A 20,521-nucleotide genomic window follows, 5' to 3' on the forward strand; every position below is an offset into this window, starting at 1 on the left:
TATTGAACTGCACTGGGTTATACTGAGAGATGTGCCTTGTGTCAATCAGATTAAATTACTGACCCATTATCATCCTCATGAAAGGAGTATATTTTGTCAGGTAGCTGTATTGTACTTATTACTTCACCTGTCAGTGGTTTAATGTTGTGGCTGATTGGTATATTTCTGTTCAATGTGGTTATGAGGAAATGATTTATCATATAGTACACTTCACTGACAAAAGACTATTCAACATAGGTCAAATGATGCCTCTGTAGACTCCTCTCAGTCATGAACCTCCTGTAAATGTGAACTCCTCAGATATCCATAAACAATAATTTACTAAGGAAATTCATATGAGCGTTGGCTGCACAATCCAATATGTAGCCTATTACAATTTTGGCTTTTATAGATTGGTCACAGAAATATGATGAAGCAATTTCTGTAATGAAAAGACTTAAAGGCCTCAGCAAAACATGTGGAGCAGCTCCATCATAATCCTTTATTAGAAGCTCTGGCATACAAACAGCAGTGATGGGCTATCACAGAGAAACAGGCCAGGCTGCAGACTATAAAAGCTCCACTGCTGCTTCCGGAAATGTAACCTTGTGAAAGGATAAAGCAATGGGGCAGTAACAGGCAGTTGCCTCCTTTTGAAGGGCAAGGGAAATATTTTATTGTTCAGTCTGAAAGATGTCTTCCAAAGCAGGATAACATGCAGAATTAAATGTAACACATATGTTTGCAACCAAGGCTAACCATCTTGGGACACACTAATGCCCCATCCCTGAGAATGTATTGTAAGTAAATTATTGAGGTTATTGACAGATATAGATTGCAATGAAATTATTGCATCATTGTGATTGTCCTGGAGGGCAAAATCCTCCTCCTTTATTTAACGGCAATAAACTGAGCGCACAGAGAATTTAAACAAGGGCATGATATCACCAGAGTGAAATAATACATGAGGAATTAATACATTGTTCTTAATGTGTCTTGTAAAAAGAAGTTTAGAGCCGAATTTTATGACATTTTTCTGTGGCTACCAACATTGGTCTGATGGTCTATGTGCTGGCCAGTCTGTCGGGCAGAACATCGTTTTGGACCAGAAAATGAAAATATCACAACTATTTGATTTGAATTAGATTGCCATTAAATTTTGGTAAACACGATACATGCCAAACATTAGCATGTTGTTGGTGAGAGCATTTTGGCATGATGATGTATACAGCTCATCTTCAAAGTCATTACAATGACTATGGACTCTTTATTGTGTGTTAATAGCAATAAAGGCTCTGATTATAGTCAAAGACAATAAAGTGCTTGCAGTACAACTGCTAAAAATTATGTCTGATTAATCAACATGTTTTATATGACTATGTATATTTACAAACAGAGTAATTGCTCGCATTTATTTTTTAATTACAAGTGCCATGCCCCAAAGATAATGTGACCCAATCTGCTCATCTGCCAGCAGGTTCGCCTCTTGGCTCAGCATTTTAATTCTATACAGTAGACCATGGATACTCTGAGGAAGAGTAGCTGGGAATTTTGCAGCAAGGTTTGTGATGTGAATTTGAAATAAGCTAAAATGCAAATTGGTAAGACTTGGATGAAGTTTGCCACTTTGATCTTTAGTACTGTTTGCAAAGGATTTTGGGAGTCCCATTGTGAACTGCCTTTACGTGACCTTCGTTTCTTTCCTTTTTTTTTTAAATTTTTTATTTATTTATTTATTTTTTACAGTAAACCACAATAATGACTTTAACATGCACTCATTGACAACTTATTGTATTAGGAACAGATTGGTCCATATAGATAGTTTTATTGGATGATGTAGGTGTCACTTCTTTCTCAACTCTGGCATTTGAGTTTGTGAGCGAGAGATGATGGAGGAACATCGGCTCAGAAAGAACTCTGAGGAGCGTATGTAAACTGCAACAGTATAAATTTAACTGAGTAAAAGTTAATGGTGAAGCTGTAAAGGCTTATGGTGCATCATTTTAGACAGAAAGCTCTTTGGTAGACTTCAGCCAGATGTTTGCATGGACAATTATGACACATTAAAGATGATACACGATTATTTAATATTTGCTGATGACATTGCTCAGAGGATGAGTATTATATACAATAATATATGATAGTTATAAACATTCCTGATTAAAGTGACTGAGGCTTTTGAACAGATGGATTAAAGACACAATGCAGTGATATGAGGATAGCAATTAGAAGGAGGAACTGAGGTAGAAGCAGAACTGAAATCTTTGGAAGAGGCATGAATAAAATTAGTAACACTAAAAAAATTATAAGAATCAATTTAAACTGTTTGAGTAGTACAGATGATCATCACACTTTTGTGCAGTGAATGGTTTAAAAATCATAATGTGTCTAGACTACTTTTTATGTCAGGCGTGTGCATTGCCTCCCTTGTCCTCTCTATTTTTTTAAAGAAAGCACATGTCATTTTAGTAAATAAAATTTGAAAGGTGGCCATGTAGATACAGATAACTGAGAATGAACTGCCCATGGTCATTATGTTCATGAAACACACCGTCATGGGGACAAAAGACATAGCAGCAGTAAATGGAGAGCTCAAGTATGACACTTAAATAATTTGCATGATTATGTAAGCTCTCTAAATGGTGTTCAGGCTGAGAAAAAGGCATCCTTCGACAATAAAAGAAGCTTCGCTGTCAGTGTCCAAGTCAAGCTCAGACGTAACAATAAAACATGTCAATTTTGTTTGAAAGCTGGTGCCAGAAAAACGTATTCTCTCCCGTCAAGCAGCAGATTTTATAACATGTTTTACCATGTTGAAGAATAAAGGTGTGGTTCATTAACGGTGTGGATGCGAAAGTGGATTCAGAAGGGGTGACAGCTGAAAAGCAGCAGGCGAACTACCCCCTCATCCGCAATCTGTTACATGCAGCCACGTGCATGTCACAGCTTCACAAATGAAACTTCGCCTCTGTCAGGACATAACCAAGAGGGAAAGCTCAGATCTTATTTGTCAGAATACTAATGATGTCTTTTCCTGAAGGTTGGACTCCTGTGAAGGCAGAAAATAGAGACAAGATCAAATTGACTCATATTTGCTTTGACAATAATTCAATGCAGTCTGATACTCAGAGGGCGACTGTGTGCTCACAAAAATAGCTGCAGAAATGCAAATGTTACAGCACAGGGCACTTGCATCTGAATGTACAGGAGTTTATGCGTGGCATTTGTGGCATCCTGTAAGGGATTATTCCACACAGGTGGGCAAAAAGCGTGTGTGATCTGGTTTGAAAGCAATGTCTCACAAAGTGAAGTTTCTCTCCTCCAACGGTTCTTTCTCTCTCAGAATACAGGATGCACTTGTTAATTATATTCTTCCTCATGTGTCCTCACAGAGCCTAGGTAATCCTGTCTTCCGTCCAAAACCGCAATTTAATTTGAGTAGACAAATATTAACTGTGGATGGTTATCACTTGTCCAATCTTAATCCTGGTGGTGCGACACAGGAAGATCGCTGATCTCAAATGTGAAGCAGATTTGTCTGATAGAGGACAGTTGCTATATCCTAACACTATCCATATGGATTGTGAGAGATTAATCTGTAGGCACCTGTGATTCTTTGTTTTATGGATGCATACTGCACCTTAGTCAGAACACAAGAGAAAAATGAAGCTTGGTTGATTGAACGGGACATTAGACATTAAACAGCACTTAGATTTATCACTTTTATTGTGATTATATAAGATTTTGACTGGATTTATTTGGATTTAAACTAGGGCAGCATCAATTTTATTTGCAATTAATCTGCTGATATCTTCATTGGTTAAACTTTTTTGTCCATAAAATGGAATGCAAAAATATTAAACTTATAATCATATAAGATAAATAAAACAAGTAAGCATTTACATTTTAGCAGTCAGAACAGTTAGCAGTCAGCAATTTTTTAAATAATAAAAAAAAAAGATGAAAGACTCAAATGTCAAATGTTACAATATTTCCTGAATAATTGACAAATTGTTTAAGCTCTAATCAGAATTCTGCTCTTAACTAAGCCATTTCACTGGATTTGTGTTGGAAGAAAACGGCCGGGGTCCAGGTTTATTTACTGCAAAACGTTGACAACGACACTGCATCTATTAAAGTATTTATAATCAATGTTCAACTTTGAATCAGTCAAGAGGTGTAGACATTGATAGCTGGAGCAACCTCAAATAGAACAGTGTGCTTGAACAATAACAGAGATGAATAATGACATGTACATTACGTAGTCACATCAATGCCTGTACATGTTTCAAAGCCATAGGCTATATGTAAAGTCAAACAGAGCAATTAAACCAACGCACATCAAAATTAAATCTGCTTGAGTCACATGTTTGTATCTTGTTTGCAATTGTGACAAATTTCACACAATTGCAAGAGTTGTCTTATGATGATAATTATGAGTTATGGAAGTTATAATCACTATACAAGAAAACTTCTTTCAGTCTTTTGAAAAGAACAATGGGCTGTGTCGTGTGATCACACTTTTAGAAATCTTGAGTCCTCTTAGTGAAGTGAAGGTAGGCAGCCGTTGGTGGTCATTTGTGTCTGCAGAATTTGTTTGTGCAAATATGTGCTGTTATGCTGAACCTTGTGATACATTGCTTAAAAGGGAAATGTACTAAATCATGAGTGGGAAAGCACAAAGACGAGCGAGACTGAGAGAGATTAAGAGCGGTGATTTTCCACATAAAAAGCCAGGAGAGCTATAGCAGGACCATTACTGCAGTCCTCCATTGAACCTCTCGAGTCTTCTCTCTCTCTCTGATGACTCTCACTGAGGCATAAAGAGAACAAACAGCCGCCTGGAGCAGGCATGAGGCTGTATTTCAGGTAGACACTCGTTCTGAGTTTCTTATCATGGATGTCACATGCTCATGCAACAACTCCTTTACACAAAGTCACCACGCCATTCCCCTCCTGACAAACACAAAACCTTAGTCTGTTTCAGAGGCATTTGTTTCTGTTAACGATCATTGTTGTAAAATGACAGAACGATAATTAATAAGCAAACACTAATGCAGTAAGACAACATAATTCATCAGAATTAAAAACTGGGGGAAAAGTAGTTAGCTGCAAAATGTTAAAACAACGCACAGGACAGGGATAGATGGTGAATTGTTCTTCTTGTTGGAGATTGTTTTACCTTCACAGTCAATAAATACTCAATGCAGCTTGATTTGAAGTCAGAACTCTCTCTTTACCTGACACGGACACTGTGGAAAGTCTTATAAAACCCTTCCTTTCCTTTTTTTTTTATTGATAGTCTTCTGATTTGTCTGCTTTTGTTTTTCAAAAGCCTTAATATGAAATATATATATATATATATATTTTTAACACATCTTGAACTGTTTTCTATTGGTAAATACACACAATGCAAACCTTATTACACATCAAACAAGAGTTCTCTGACATAATCACCTTTGAAAGCAGAAAGAGAAAGTGAAAGAGATTAGAGAGAAAGACAGTAAGTGATCTGTGATGGGAGGGTGGTAGGAAGGGATTTATGTCTCAGACTCTTGATGAGAGTAATGCACCAGCAATGGAGATACAGACCCACAGTCAGCGTTGTGTGCTCTATACTGCTTGAGTACTATAGTAGGTACTTTTTATGTAATGGGAACTAAATACAAAAATACCCAAACATTTCCAAAATTTTCAGAAATGGAGTTTTCCTGTTTCAATTGAAATATTAGCTGGTAAAGTGGCTTTTTCTAGACTTGATCTATTTAGCTGTTTGATTTTTGTTTTGTTTGTTTAATAATGGACTGATTTTATTGTTTTGGACCAAATTTATGTAAATTGTCCCATTATGAAGTTCACATGGCCATACCGTTTTATGCTCGGGTATCTTAAGGGGTTATTTGTACTCAGTAAGTGAATGAGCATAATGAGGAACCAGCTGAGCTGCTGCCAGTGACTTGGTTGTGTGATAATGTATGACTGTTACAAGAAGGGGCTCTGCTGGTTGTGAACACAGTGTTCTCCTACTGTATATCAGCAGGGCCCCAGCTACTGAATTTGACAACGGTGTGAAGACTGGTTATACAGAGGCAGAGCTCCCTGCTTTATCCCTGTTTGCTGTGTGTCAGGCTCTGTCTGCAGAGTGTACACCTGGTTGTTGACTAACCCGGTGGAGTGGTATTTACTCACAAAACGTTGTGTGTGTGTCTTCAGAACAAATCCATGTGAGCATGTCTGGTTGGGGGATAATAGCTTCTGCATCTGTCTTTGTATGATTGCAGTTTTGTGACCATAGTCACTACACAATTGTGGTGTTTTGTGTTTAATGAGGCCTGCTGTTGGTGAATTTTGTACAGCTGTCATGCAGCCTTTGCTCCCATATTCATCTTTGCTGTTTACTCAGATGTGGGCCTGTGTTGTCATCTGCAACATGAATAAAATGTGGCTTGTCTGGTGAAAGGATCCACTGATGTTTGCTTAAAACTAACAGAAGTTTTGAATGGCAATTCTTCAAAACAAACAGATTCACAGACAAAAGGAACATTTAGGTTCAATGATAACCTTTTATCCATCTTTACATGTAATATCATGAATGTAAACTTTACATGCATAAAGCACATTAATTGCAAACTCACAGTTAATTAAAGAAAGCATCACTTTAGGGTTTGAATTATATAAAACATTTTGAATTATATTTTAGAGGCCATAGACTATATGTATAATTTTGATCTATTTTTACGAATCAATTACAAGTGTATTTACCACAGCTCACCATTGAAGCTGCCCATTTATTGAACAGCCATTTAATTTTAGAAAACAGCCTAATTTAACATCCCCTTTCAGAGTTATGTAACTTCTAGAGAAAGCTCAAGTGTGAGTCAGCACAGCAGAGACTTTATTGTGCTGAACTACAGTAGCTACAGTAGATAGTATACTGCATTCAATGAACTAATTACTCCACTCATCACTGCACCGCAAGGACAGCTCATATACCTCAGAAGTTGATGACATGTTGATTCTAAACTGCAGAGAGACATAATATCAAAGTATAATATCTTCCAAACAGCCAAACTAGAAACTGAAATCCACAGTCTGTTCAAACTGTAATGAAGTTGCTATACATGTGCATGTCTCCTCTATTGATACGTGAGGGGTGATTAATGTCACTGCCTACTTCATTGGTCATATTGATTCTTTCTCTGTGGCTCTTATCAAGATTGCAGTGTTACACAGTGATTCATTTGCTTGCAAAGCAGGAAAGTATGTCTCAGGAGTCTGGCAATGCTGATGAAAATGGAGGCGTTTTCTCTCACCCATCAACCCGTGGTTGCTAATCAGCACAGTTCTCCAATCAGCGATGAAATCAAAAACACGAAAGCTGAAAGTCATAAATACTTTATGCAGTTGATCTGTGCTTTGGTGAAGAAGTGGACAAAGTTTACCTGGTTTACTGCTGTGTGCTTCAGTGTCAGCACTCCAAATATACACACACAGAGTTAGCAGCTTGCTGTGTTGTCACATAAAGTCAGATCTGCCAAGAGAAGCTGTCAGCAGAAGCCAGACGTATTATTAGCTTTGACCTTTCAAGGTAAAATCTTCAGGTAAAACACAATTGTGTTCTGCCAGTGTTTGGAACAAAATATCCCATCTCTTTGATTTCACTCCAGTATATTTGTAAGTCTCCTATAGCTCCATATAAAAAAAGCTAAGAATATATGAGGTTAATAGTTTTTGCCACAAATCGATTACAGCAAACAATTATCAATTCATCTGACTAATATTTCCTAATTTGTGAATTCAGTGTCAGAAAATAGGAAAAGCAAAATACCCCAAAACCCAGAGCATTAATCTTGTTATTATAAACAACAAGTAAATGATCAAATGAAAACAGCATTGAGACTTGAAGCAGTGAATTTGTGGTATTTTGTTTGAAAACATATGAAAGCAATCGATTGCAATAGTTACTTGATTCATTTTCTGTCAGTTGATTCTCTGAATAACTGTTTCAGCTTTAATTACAGCTGCTCATTAATATACAATCAAATCAATTCAAGTAATTACTGGTCAGAAATCTGTTTGGTCTTTACACAACAGATTACTTTAAACAGCTGTTCTGTTTAAAATGTCCTCCTTAAAGCGGTATGTACCCATGTTTGGTAGAATCAAGAAAGCTACAGTTTGTACGACCTCAGGTCTTCTAGCAGAAGTGTTAGCTTTGCCCTAAAACATTTCGGTCAGCTTAGTTCAAGTTTGCTTTTGTGCCTCTTTTCAAAAGCCCAGCCACCAACAGAAGCCATCTCAGGCTATATTTTCCTCTGTGTATTACACATCATTCATATAGCTTTCTCATGTTGAAGTTTTTCTTTTCCTGTTTTGATCAGATGTATCTCATCAGCATGCCAATGTAGCCTAAAGAAGCACATGCTTGTTTACAATTTGTTTCTTTATTCAAAATTTTTCTTTGTCAAAGAAAGCTACTTATGAAACTGTATTTCAGAATTTAACACAAGATGCGTACAGGTGACAAAATTAAATGTAAGGATAGATTATTAATAATATGTACTTGATATAAAATGTAATATACACTATAATGCAAAGTTAAAGAAAGACAATACAAAGCCTAAACAGTTTTTTATTCTCAGCTTCACCTTCAGAAATGGACAAGTAACCAAGGACTCATGTGTCAACTTCAGCCTCTGTGTGTCTCCATGGACCAGACTAATTTGCATACTGGTGTTCATATTAACATGACTTGCCTCAGGATTTTCCTGAACACCATGGTCTATTAAAACAGCATGGTTTTTCACACTTTTCCTTTAATCCCACATCTAGCTGTTGCAAAATGGAATACACCTGAAACCTCGAAGCAGCAGCTTAAGAATTGATCTCTGATGTTGTTGATGTGCTGACTTATTTTGTAAGTTGAAATGTTTGGGCATCATGTGGTGTATCATCCTGACATTCACTTTACCACAACAATTATATTAAAAAAAAAAGGCTAGTGATAGTGGTGTCTTGGTGAGATGACTTTTTAATATCTTGAGTAATGGTGTCCAAATTATTTTCAATGAAAGCAATGGGTAGGTCACCTCATTATTTACCTCTGGTGCATGTGTGTTTTGTTTTTCTGCTTACATACCTAAATTCTTTCTCATTGTGGCACTTTTACTTGAGCTTTGATTGTGAAATCTTATAGCTTTTAGATGATCCTCATTTTCTGAATATTATCAAAGGGGGTTTGGGGTTGTACGACGGACACGCAGATGGTGTTGAGATTGCCTCACAGGCACATGATATGTGGTACTTTTGTATCTCACTCCTACACCAGAGTCTGTCACTTGCAATGTGCTGCTGAATGCACATGGACACACATTACCAGCAGGTCCTCCTGCTTGTATGATATATACAACAGCTTGAACTGTAGGATTGAAGGCAGTTGTGAGGGGGAGGTTGTCAATCTATTGACCGTTAGGTCACTGATTCAGTTACCCAGTGTGAAATCAATCAAAGGACATCCAAACCTGTTTGAAGATCAAAACTGAAACAACGGGAGAGATGGAAAAAAACATCCCACATGTAGATTTCAGGAAATTAAAAACAGAAAAGCATGTCATTTTGTATATCTGAGAATGTTTTGTGTGATTACACATAAAGACTGTCTGCGATTTGCTGGTATTTGAAAAGGTGTAACATCACTACTGTGATGCAGCTGAACATTTAACATTAGCATGCAAACATGCTTGCAATGGCAATGCTGACATTGATGTTTAGCAAGCTTGATATCATGTTTACCACTCAGGGTTAGAATATCGGCATGCTCTTAATTAGCAAAAGGCGTCTGGTGAAAAAGTCATTGCATAGGTTTATTAGATCAACCAATTATTTGACAGATACAATTTGATCTGAAAGGGGATGCTCAATGAAAAGTCAGAAGATCACCAAGGTAAAGAGGTTTGAGAGACACGGACCCCTGAATAAAATTTCATAACAATCCATCCAATAGTTTTTTAGATATTTCAGTTTGGACTGAGGTGGTGGACAATCTGACCAAACATGAGCCATGGCAAAAAAAAAAAAGTGATGTACTTCTATTTTATTCTGGCTTGACCGCTTCTGTTTGTGATATTTATGGGCAGGATGTCAAAGTGCAGCTGAGGCCTGGAAAGTGTCCACTTGGGTAATGTCATGGTGGCATCCCTTCTATTTGCGGATGATGTTTTCTTTTCGGCTTCATTGGACCGTGATCTACAATGCCCACTAGAGCGGTTTTCAGCCGAGTGTGATGTGTTTGGGTTGGTGGATTGCTCGGTTCAGGTTTGGGATGGGGTGAGAGGTTATCCAGGTGGAAGATTTCAGCTGACTTGGGATTTCATTTGTGAGGGATGATAAAAAGGGCGGTCTGATTTGCCACCGCTTAGAGGCACTTGCTGTGAAAATGCTGACTCAGAATGTAAAGACAACGGTAAAGCATAGCTCTCAGTTTCAAAATCTTAGCTGCCACCCTCACCTGCAGTCACATTCTCTGAATGAGTTTGAGGGTACAGTTCACTGAAATGAGGTTTATGAACTTACTCCATGTGGTAGCTCGTGGAGCTCAGGGATTTTTGAGGACCTCATTATTGAGCTGTTGTATGTAAACCTGCAGGAATAACACTTAGCTGGCCTGGAAATACTTACTGTTCCCCCAAGAGGAGCTGGAGAAAACTTCTGTGGAAAACCACGTTGAGGCTCATCTGTTCACTCAGTGCCTTGTGTGAAAACAACCAATATAAACAAGTTTAATATTTTGTTTTGTTTAAACTATCGTGCTTCTTTTGACACATTTTCCTGTTCTGTGTTTTGCTGAGGTGTTCTCTGTTTGTCTTTGCTTCCAAAGATAACCAAGCAGCAGCTTCAGCAGACCAAGGATCGTTTCCAGGCCTTCCTCAATGGAGACACACAAATTGTGGCTGACGAGGCCTTCATCAACGCCGTGCAGAGTTACAGTGAGGTAATAACATGCCTTAGCTGTAGCAGCACAATCACGATCCCAAGCACTTTTTATTCAAGCACAGAGATGTGATGCTTTGAAAATAGTCACTATATTTTGGTATTATTGTATACATCTCACTTATACATGTTAATGTTTGTATATTTTAGTATAATGATGCAGCTAAATATTCATAAACCATTATGATGTACATTATTTGTTGTGGTCTATGTACTGCTTCCTCTAGATTAAATCTGTATAAGATTTCAAACCAGCTTTCAAACCAAGCAGTAAAAAAAAAAGCACACAATCCTGCTATTCAATGTCAAAATGCCTGAATTCAGAAGGCTGAGTGGTAAAATGGTGGCTGAAGCTTTTCAGTGCACAGATTATGAGTCAGAGCATGTGGTTGACACAGCCATCTTTTCCAAGCCCCCATTCAATCTGCAGATGAAAAAGTCATTAATACTGTGCATAGAGTAGAAAAGGTATACGGCATATATTGGGATACGTTAAAGGCCAAATCCATGATAAAAAAACAAACCATTATGGAAAAAGTGAAGTATGAGATTGGAACTGTCAGGAAACACAAACATAATGAGTTTTTTTAATAGAACATAATTGCATGGTGATTTCTGCACTGTGACATGTGACAGAAAACAGGAATATAGTTTATTTTGTGATATTTAATATTGATGCAAAATATGCAACAATTTATAGTCTGGAGGGTGAAATATATTAACTGCATCCCAAAGTCAGACTTTTCAAAATAGAACAGTTGAACGCTTTAAATTGAGACCTCTCTTGTATAATGCTCCTTTGCATACTGTACTGCACAGACTGTCCTTTCCAGCCATCATCACTGTCATAACAAACATAAGGGCAAACACATTTTAATAAAATGAAGAGCTTGATCAAGCTGGAGATATTTGACTTCCACTTCCACTCTCTACACTTGTGTCCTGTCACATTGTACCAGAACAGGTAGAAATGGCTGTAAAAATAAATATAATGAGCACTATGCAGTATAGAGTGGAGTTCTCTATAGATTTTTTAAATATGGGCTTCACATCAAAAGCTCACATGTAAAAACAATTACATCCGGATGGACTGTATGGATACATTACTGTAATGATATTAATTATCTCATTCAATAGGTGAAATGTTGAGTGACATTATCAAAAATACAAAATCATCCTGGAAAATGTGCTGGATGATAACCTAATTGGAAATATTTTAAATCATTATGGCTCAAGAAATGTGCTTGCTCGACTTTGGTAACAGACTGATGATTGTCGATATATGGAAACTTTGTTTGTTCTCACTTTTTACCTTGAAGACATAAACACAAAGTCTAAGTACAGTGTAAAATTAAAAGAAAATGTTTTAAGTCTTTTCTTTTGAGTTAATTAGCACCTTTCATGCAGTGTGTAGATCTGTTTCACTTTATCTCAAATAAATATGATCCTATTCATTTGAGAACATTTTCTCATCTACTAAAAGTGGTATCTTTACTCAAGCAATGAGGGCCACTGTTATTAGCTGTATTAGTTAGCTTTTTTGTTTGTCACTGTTTGCCTCTCTTGGTCAAAAATGCTGGGGTCGAAAGGAAACCAAAAGACTGACTTAACATTTTATTAATTTCAGCCTGTTAACCTTTTTTGTCCTCTGAAACATACAGCAAATAACAAGGAAAATGTACCACTGCTCTGAGATGTTTTAGTAGTCTCTGCTTTTTAGCCGCAGTTGATGCTAAGAACAAAATGTGACTGTCAAAGTGACAAGTCAGCTCAGATGGTTACTTGACTTGATGCTGTGACATTATAGCCTTGTCTGCCTCTGTCCCTGTCAGTCTGCCATTAGCAGGAGACACAATGCCTGTGTTAAAAGCAACAGCAACGCACACATGCCTCTGATTTTTCAATTCAAAATTTCAGCGATTTTGTTGAACTGAAGACAGATATTTATTGTTGGCGACAGAATGCGACAGAAAGACTTTTCACATGTCCTCTGCCATCTACTCTAGAGCTGCCATATAATTACTAATAATCATTTAAAATAATAGTTGCTTTTTTATGCATCTTTTACACAAGTGCAACTTGTGACACTAGTCTCTCACAATGTAGGTGTTCGTAAAGAGCGACCGTGTGGCTAAGATGGTCCAGAGTGGCGGCTTCTCAGCCAACGATTTCCGGGAGGTGTTCAAGAGGCACATTGAAAAGCGTGTGCGCAGCCTTCCAGAGATCGACGGTCTGAGCAAGGAGACGGTGCTCAGCTCCTGGATGGCCAAGTTTGACACCATCTACCGTGGAGACGAGGATCCGCGCAAGGCGCAGCAGCGCATGACCGCCAGCGCGGCTTCTGAGCTGATCCTCAGCAAGGACCAGCTGTATGAGATGTTCCAGAATATTCTCGGCATCAAAAAGTTTGAGCACCAGCTGCTTTATCAAGCCTGTCAGGTAAGTCATCACACCTACTGGTCGCACGTCTCTGAAGGCTTTCACACTTTGACATCATTTTCCCACATGTTACATCCTTTGAAAGCACAGATTTATCGCCCAAAAGTATGTGAATTTTTATTTCTGGGCTCTGGGTATAATCATAAGAACATGAGTAGCTTATATCGTTGTTATTAAATAGGCTAGTCAGCTTATTATAGGGAGTGAACAGGGTGACTTGTGAATTTATGATATTAATGTCTAATTTATTACTTTATTTAAAGTTACAGTATAAATATTTGTCTAACTTGTAATTTTTATATCCGACTTGAAATGGACTCAATGTAAAAGCAAATACGTCTCCTCGAGAATCATCCCTTGATACCAGGCCAGCAGTACTTCATTATAGGGGAGATATGTTGAGATTGCTAGTGGATAATAATGGGTACAGGGGTGCTCGTGTCAGAAATAACTCTCCTTCTCTTGCCGTCTTTATGGCTCTCTATGGGAATGCTGAAAGCAGCACTAATGTAGTCTTTATTTGGGAGCTTGATTAAAAGTCCTACCACGGCAAGATTTGGAGGAAGCCTGTGCCACCTTTACATCTGCTCATTATTTAATGTATAAAGTACAAACCCCCTAATTTAATTTAGCTATTAGCCAATTAGATTTTTAAATTGCTGATTTTTTTGGATCAGGTGTCGTTCTCCTGTCAACATCTGCTGACGTTTAAATCTAAGCAGATGCTATGAGTTGCTGTTGAACAAATTAGATTGTTTAGTATTGTTCAAATGTCTCAGCTGACAAAAATCAATATGGGCTCTGTTCTGCATGAGTGTTCATTAGTTAGCTCCTTCTAACGCTAAGGTGCAGTACATCGCCATAGCCTTCATATCTAGTGTGTATTTTTCCTCCCGAGCCTTTGAAGCTGCTTAACCTACTTTTGTTATATGCTGGCACCAGAGCAATTAGTATAGGGTCAGAAATCTACATGCAGTACATAATACCATTTCTCTGAACAGATCCTACTCAGAACAATGCAGAGTTTCTGATGAACATTGAACAATACAGCATCATGAATGCATAATGCGTCAGAGATGTGCTGCTACAGCTTCATACTGTAGTGTATAATTATTACAGGTTGGTAGAAATAGCACATGGATGTGGTTGAGAAAAAGAGACAGGTTTGTTTTATGTTGACAAGCCTTACTCCTGCATGTTAATGAATAGTAGAATATTTGATTAAGAAAATTAAGATTTCTGTTTTTACCCTTAGTCTTCTCTCATTTCATCGGCTGTTGTAATGAATATATCAGACCGTACAAATTGTGACTTTGAGCATCTCTCAGTAAGCAACCAGCCGCTGTAAATTGCCCTCTACTAAATGATCAAATCCTCACTAAAAAGGAGATGCGGCAATCCAGTCAGCATGGCTCAGGGCTGCTGGGATTTGATGAAAGGTTTTCATGGATTGGCTTGGATTCAGAGACCATCATTTTTTAGCTGCTATCGCTGGGGATTTAAATTTTTTGCAGTAACATCCAAATAGTTGAAACGAAGCACTGGTCTATTTCTGTCTCATGAAGTAAGAGCAGCCCCTGGAAATAACTAACAGACTGATTAGACTGGTATGGCCAGCTGCTGTGCCAGCCAGACTCTGAGGATACTTACTCCCTAATGGCTACAGTTATTTCGCTGCGGTGACACCAAGCATCACCAAATAACTGTAAGAAAATGTGTTTGGTATCTACACTGCCAAACCACAGTTGGTTTAACTATGTTAACAGAACCTTTGTCCAATTATAATGTTCCCTACGGTAAAATTTTCTTAAATACAAAAATACTTGTTTTTGGTATGATGAAATGATTTTAGTTTTAGTTTAAGTTAAACAGCAGTGGCAGAAATTACTCTGCAGACCACAGAGAGAGTAAAAATAGACAACCAACTGAGGCAAAGCTGTCCTCTCAAAGCTCTTTTTCTTCTTGTCTTTGGTACACAGCACATTTTGCTGAGAGAACAGCACATTCTGATCCGCACATGTCAGACACTGCATGACATTTAACAGGCATTCAGCTTTGTCAAAGGATTTATGATCCTTAATACAACAATAGTTGCTAAGCTGTTGCATGTTCTGTATGCACACAAAACAATCTCAAACAGTAATGGCACTTTCTTAAAATTATCTTGGTGAGTGAAAAGTATGCCTCACATTGTTTCACCATTTTAAAAAGTAAAAATCCTCACCATTAATTAAAAATCATCACATTAAGTTATGTAATTTAAATGTGTCACTGAGCAGTCACCAAATTATATACAATTTTAATGTATACAAATCTATAAACGTCTATCATACCGTGAATGCTGCATTTATTAATGATGGTCTACCAGGGGGCAAAAAAAGCTCTTTTGAGCTCAAAAACAGGTTGGCGAGAACAACACCACCATTTACCAGTTTATTTCACATCCAACAAACAAGGAGCAACATGAGCATTTATTAGCTTCTTGCTATCACAATGTAAGTCATTAGGTAACTGTTCTTTAAGCTCTGATTTGATCTCCACCATCTCTTAGAAAATGTTCTGGGCCTCTTTTAGCTCTATTTCTAATTTGAATTTTCAAGAATGACTTGAAAACGAAAACGCTGCTTTATATGTTGTTATAACAGTTGGTTTTGTCTTGAGACATATTTAAGATTTCTTACTGATTTCTGCTGTCTGCTTGGAATCATAAAATGTTTGCTCTGCTCTATTCTTCTTTGGCTCAAACATTAGCTTGTCCTTGAGCATGTCTCACTGAGTTGTTGTGAAGTCTGTTTTTATGTTGATTTTGCATTTCCCTCACTGCAGCCTGAGCTAAAACCATGAGCGGTGAATCTGACTGTCCAAAACGTTTCACCAACTCACTGACTGATGGAGTTACACTAATGGTCAGCTAAATGCAGCAACTTCCTGTATATATTTGAGAATAAAAGCCTTGCATTTCGTACATCTCCAGGCATATGCTAGGTTTTGACATAGGATCTCTGATGCTTTAAAATGTAGCATTGTGCTCTTGTAAATGTAACTAGGTCTTTAATCAAAGTGTGCTTCTCCCCTTCAGAGTATCCCAATGTTGCCCTCCAGGGTTAAAATGAGGCAGAGCTAGATTACTTTATTTAGTGTGGGTGTGTGATGGTTAGTGGTGGTTGTAATTAGAGTTGAATTGATGTTTAAGATACAGCCCGCTGCTGGATAACGGGTAAAAAGTAATGTTTTAATTTCCCTTAGATTAAGAGTAATGTACAGTGCATCCAGAAAGTATTCACAGCACTTCACTTTTTCCACATTTTGTTATGTTGCAGCCTTATTCCAAAATGGATTAAATTATTTTTTTTCCCCTCAAAATTCTACACAATACCCCATAACGATAACATGAAAAAAAGTTTTGAATTTTTTGCAAATCTATTACAAATAAAAAACAAAAAAAATCATGTACATATGTGTCACGGGAGTTCAGGATAGGACCCAATAGCAGACCACAGTACAGGAATCAGGTATAGAACAGACTGTATTTTAGACAGCGGATTAGTCCGAGGCAGGCTGGTGGAACAGCTGTGAGACAGACATGGAAGACCCAGAGGCGGAACTCTGGCAGGAACTGACTGGTCCGAACCACACTGGTGGAACAGCCACGGGACAGATGTGGAGGAACCAGAGACAAGACTCTGGGAGCAGCAGGCTGGATCAACTGTGTGGATCCCTGGATCCGACACAGGATGGCCGGCAGGATCAACGGTGTGGTTCCCTTGGTCCGACACAGGATGGCAGGCTGAGGTCAACTGGGTGAGCTCCGTGGAACGACACAGGCCGGCTGGCAGAGTTGACGGCAGGCTGAAGACGACAAGACGCAATGAACTGACACCTCAGGACTGCAGGACCAGGGTTGATATAATGTTGGGAGGTGATTAGTGGGATGAGGAACCGGTGTGTCAACCTGCAGGTGGTAATCAGGTGGATTGTCAGCAGCCGCTCAGCATGAGCAGGGGTGTGGCCATGGGAGGTTTCTGGAGACAGGAAGTGGAAAGACACAGACCAAAACACAAAGCACATGGCACACCACAATAAACGGGGGAATAACAGCAAACATTAGGAGAGGAGATCTGGGGAAACAGAGGTTAACACACACAGGGTCAGACAGGGATCCTGACAATAAGTATTCACAGCGTTTGCCATGACACTAAAAATTGAGTGCAGGTGCCTGTTTCCACTGATCATCCTTGAGATGTTTCTACAACTTGATTGGAGTCCACCTGTGGTAAATTCAGTTGATTGGACATGATTTGTTAAGGCACACACCTGTCTATAAAAGGTCCCACAGTTGACAGTGCATGTCAGAGCACAAACCAAGCCCAAGTTCAAGGAATTGTCTGTAGACCTCCGAGACAGGATTGTATTGAGGCACAGATCTGGGGAAGGGTACAGAAAAATGTCTGCAGCATTGAATGAGCACAGTGGCCTCCATCATCCGTAAATGGAAGAAGTTTGGAACCACCAGGACTCTTCCTAGAGTTGGCCGCCCGGCCAAACTGAGCGATCAGGGGAGAAGAGCCTTAGTCAGGGAGGTGACCAAGAACCCGATGGTCACTCTGACAGAGCTTCAGCATTGCTCTGTGAAGAGAGGAGAACCTTCCAGAAGGACAAACATCTCTGCAGCACTCCACCAAGCAGGCCTGTATGGTAGAGTGGCAAGATGGAAGCCACTCCTCAGTAAAAGGCACATGACAGCCCGACTTGAGGCTGTAAACAAATCAACAAAGTATTGAGCAAAAGCTGTGAATACTTATGTACGTGTTATATTTTTGATCTTTTATTTTTAATAGATTTGCAAAAATTTTAACCTTTTAGCACTTTGTCATTATGGGTTATTGTGTGTAGAATTTTGAGGAAAAAAAATGAATTTAATCCATTTTGGAATAAGGCTGTAACATAATAAAATGTGGAAAAAGTGAAGCACTGTGAATACTTTCCAGATGCACTGTATGTAAACAAAGTATGTCACAAGTGTGCCTGACGAGTTGTTGTGCTCTGCTTTTTTGCCAGCTAGAGAGTTGCTAATGTTCCCCACTGTTTGAAGAATCACAGATTTGGTGCTGAATCTCTGTGATTTTGTAATATGAGTGAGCCTTTCAGTGTAAATTTAGCAATTTGTTCAGCATTAATATAAAAAACATTGATTAATGCAGGTTTTAAAAGGAGTATGTAATTGTCAGTACCTATATTTAGGCTGGCAATTAAATTGTTGCCATCATAAAAAAAAAAAATGCATTTTCTTAATTAATGAATACATTTGTTTAAAATATACAGGAAAATGGGCATTACTTATCATTTGCCATTGGGTATTTAAGTTGTTCATTCATAATCTCTTTATATTAATTTCACTCAGACATGATGAAGAAATTCTGAAAATCCTCACAAACCAGCAAATGTTTCTTTTTGAACAATTGTAAATCATCAATTATCAAATCTCTTGATTAGTTTTCTGTTGAATGACTATTCAATTAAGTGACTAATCGCCTCAGCACAGGTAACGTTAACACTGCTTACAGATTCTCAGTCTGAAGTTTTATTTATTCACACCAGTGAACTTTCCCTCACTAAAATTATTCTCTAATCTCAAGTGCCTGATTAAATTGCCTAAGCCTAGGAGTCAAAGTGAAGCACAAGCACATCGGGATCAGACTTTTACCCCCTACAGAGCCAGAAATCATGGCCTTTGGGCCCCTCCTGGTCTGACACAATATACTCAAATCACCTTTGCTTCTGACAGGCTTTGAAAGAGGCCCCTCCTTTTCCTCTTTAATTTGTCTTGTCAGCAACTGCTGGTTGGGAAATGAGGCCAGAGCTCTTCCTGGTTTAGCCTGTAGCTCATATAATTGCGTAATGGACCCTCTTCACTGCACCCAGAATTGGGAGAGGATGAAAGCATTTACTATGCCTGCCGAGCCACCTCTTAACTGAAAAGCAAGGGTGCTGAAATGCAGGGTGAAGGTTGACTGCACCCATGCGATTTGGAATCTGCACAACGTTATTTACAAAGAAAGAATAAATAAAAGAGGGCTTGTTTGTCTAGGATAGAGATGTCATCACTCATCTATAAAACCATCTCCATCTTTTCAAATCTGGATTACTTAGGGCCCGAGCACCGATGGTGCGAAAGCCCTATTGTTATTTACTTTCTCCTAAAAAGTTGGATTTATTTACAAATTATTTAAACCCGTTTCTATTCATTTACAAATTAACCTGTTTAAAGATGCCTTTATAATACGATGTACTTTAGTACTGGATTTTTGGCCACTTGTGGGTAGTGCAACAAGCTGTAAAAACTGTAGAATCACCTTTTATAAAGTTAATGTGGCAAATGTGTTAGCAGTTGCATCTTTATAGAGACGGCAAACACAAAGCAACCTTAGCTTTTATGAGGGGTCAGGTCTCAGGTGACCTGATGAAATGAAGATTAATTTTCTCTTTAGCTCTGATTTGACTAAAATGCTCTGTAGGGCTTAGGGGAATTGTACAGTTCTCTAATGAATGGCTCCTTTGTGTAGTAATCTGACCCATTGTTAATTGATGCAAAAAACTTTAGGCAGGATTAAATTACAAAATAAATCAAATCTCAGAACAACAGAGAGGAGAAATGTGTTGATTACATTCTTAGAAGTTGAGATGAAGATTTTTGGAAAATCACATTCTAATAAGAGAGATGATGTTACATTCACACAACAGAAGCATTTTTCTCACTTTGCGCTTTTCAATACACAGACACGGAGTCACACACAGCAAGTCTAAATATAGACCAGCTGCTTTGACTCCTCCAGGTGCCATCCATAACCAATCTAGCCCTGCCCTCCCAATCTTTGTTCTTTATAAGAATCTGCCACTGGTTGTGTTTGGTGCCAGCTGCTAATGTCCCAGCATCCACCCAGGAATCTATCATCAGCTGGGCTCTTAACTACCCGCCTGCTTCTGCTCAGTCACCTTTAACCTGCTGTCATGCTGTCAGCTCGGCTAACACTGAAGCTGTGTCACCTTTATTTAGCTGCAGCACTGCTGTCAGCTTCAGTAACTCAGAGGGAAACTTACCTTTTAGCCAGTCTTA

General features: G+C 38.4%; 2 protein-coding genes across 15 annotated transcripts in view; both read left to right on the forward strand.

Annotated features, from left to right (window-relative positions):
- Nucleotides 1-20,521, forward strand: part of LOC138616434 (sodium- and chloride-dependent GABA transporter 2-like) — a 318,896-nt gene that overhangs the window by 70,587 nt on the left and 227,788 nt on the right. The window lies entirely within an intron of this gene.
- The window catches only part of cadpsb (Ca2+-dependent activator protein for secretion b), a 66,767-nt gene that overhangs the window by 2,467 nt on the left and 43,779 nt on the right, over nucleotides 1-20,521 (forward strand). For all 14 annotated transcript variants that reach the window (XM_069690677.1, XM_069690678.1, XM_069690680.1 and 11 more), the window contains exons 2-3: nucleotides 10,856-10,969; nucleotides 13,075-13,407. In XM_069690677.1, the coding sequence (XP_069546778.1) occupies nucleotides 10,856-10,969; nucleotides 13,075-13,407 (447 nt within the window). The remainder of the gene's footprint in view (nucleotides 1-10,855; nucleotides 10,970-13,074; nucleotides 13,408-20,521) is intronic.

The sequence above is a fragment of the Brachyistius frenatus genome, unplaced genomic scaffold (genome assembly GCF_029030835.1).
Source record: "Brachyistius frenatus isolate BFR_SWC_R1_liver_20210118 unplaced genomic scaffold, ASM2903083v1 Contig_10, whole genome shotgun sequence".
In the NCBI taxonomy this organism is placed as follows: Eukaryota; Metazoa; Chordata; class Actinopteri; family Embiotocidae; genus Brachyistius; species Brachyistius frenatus.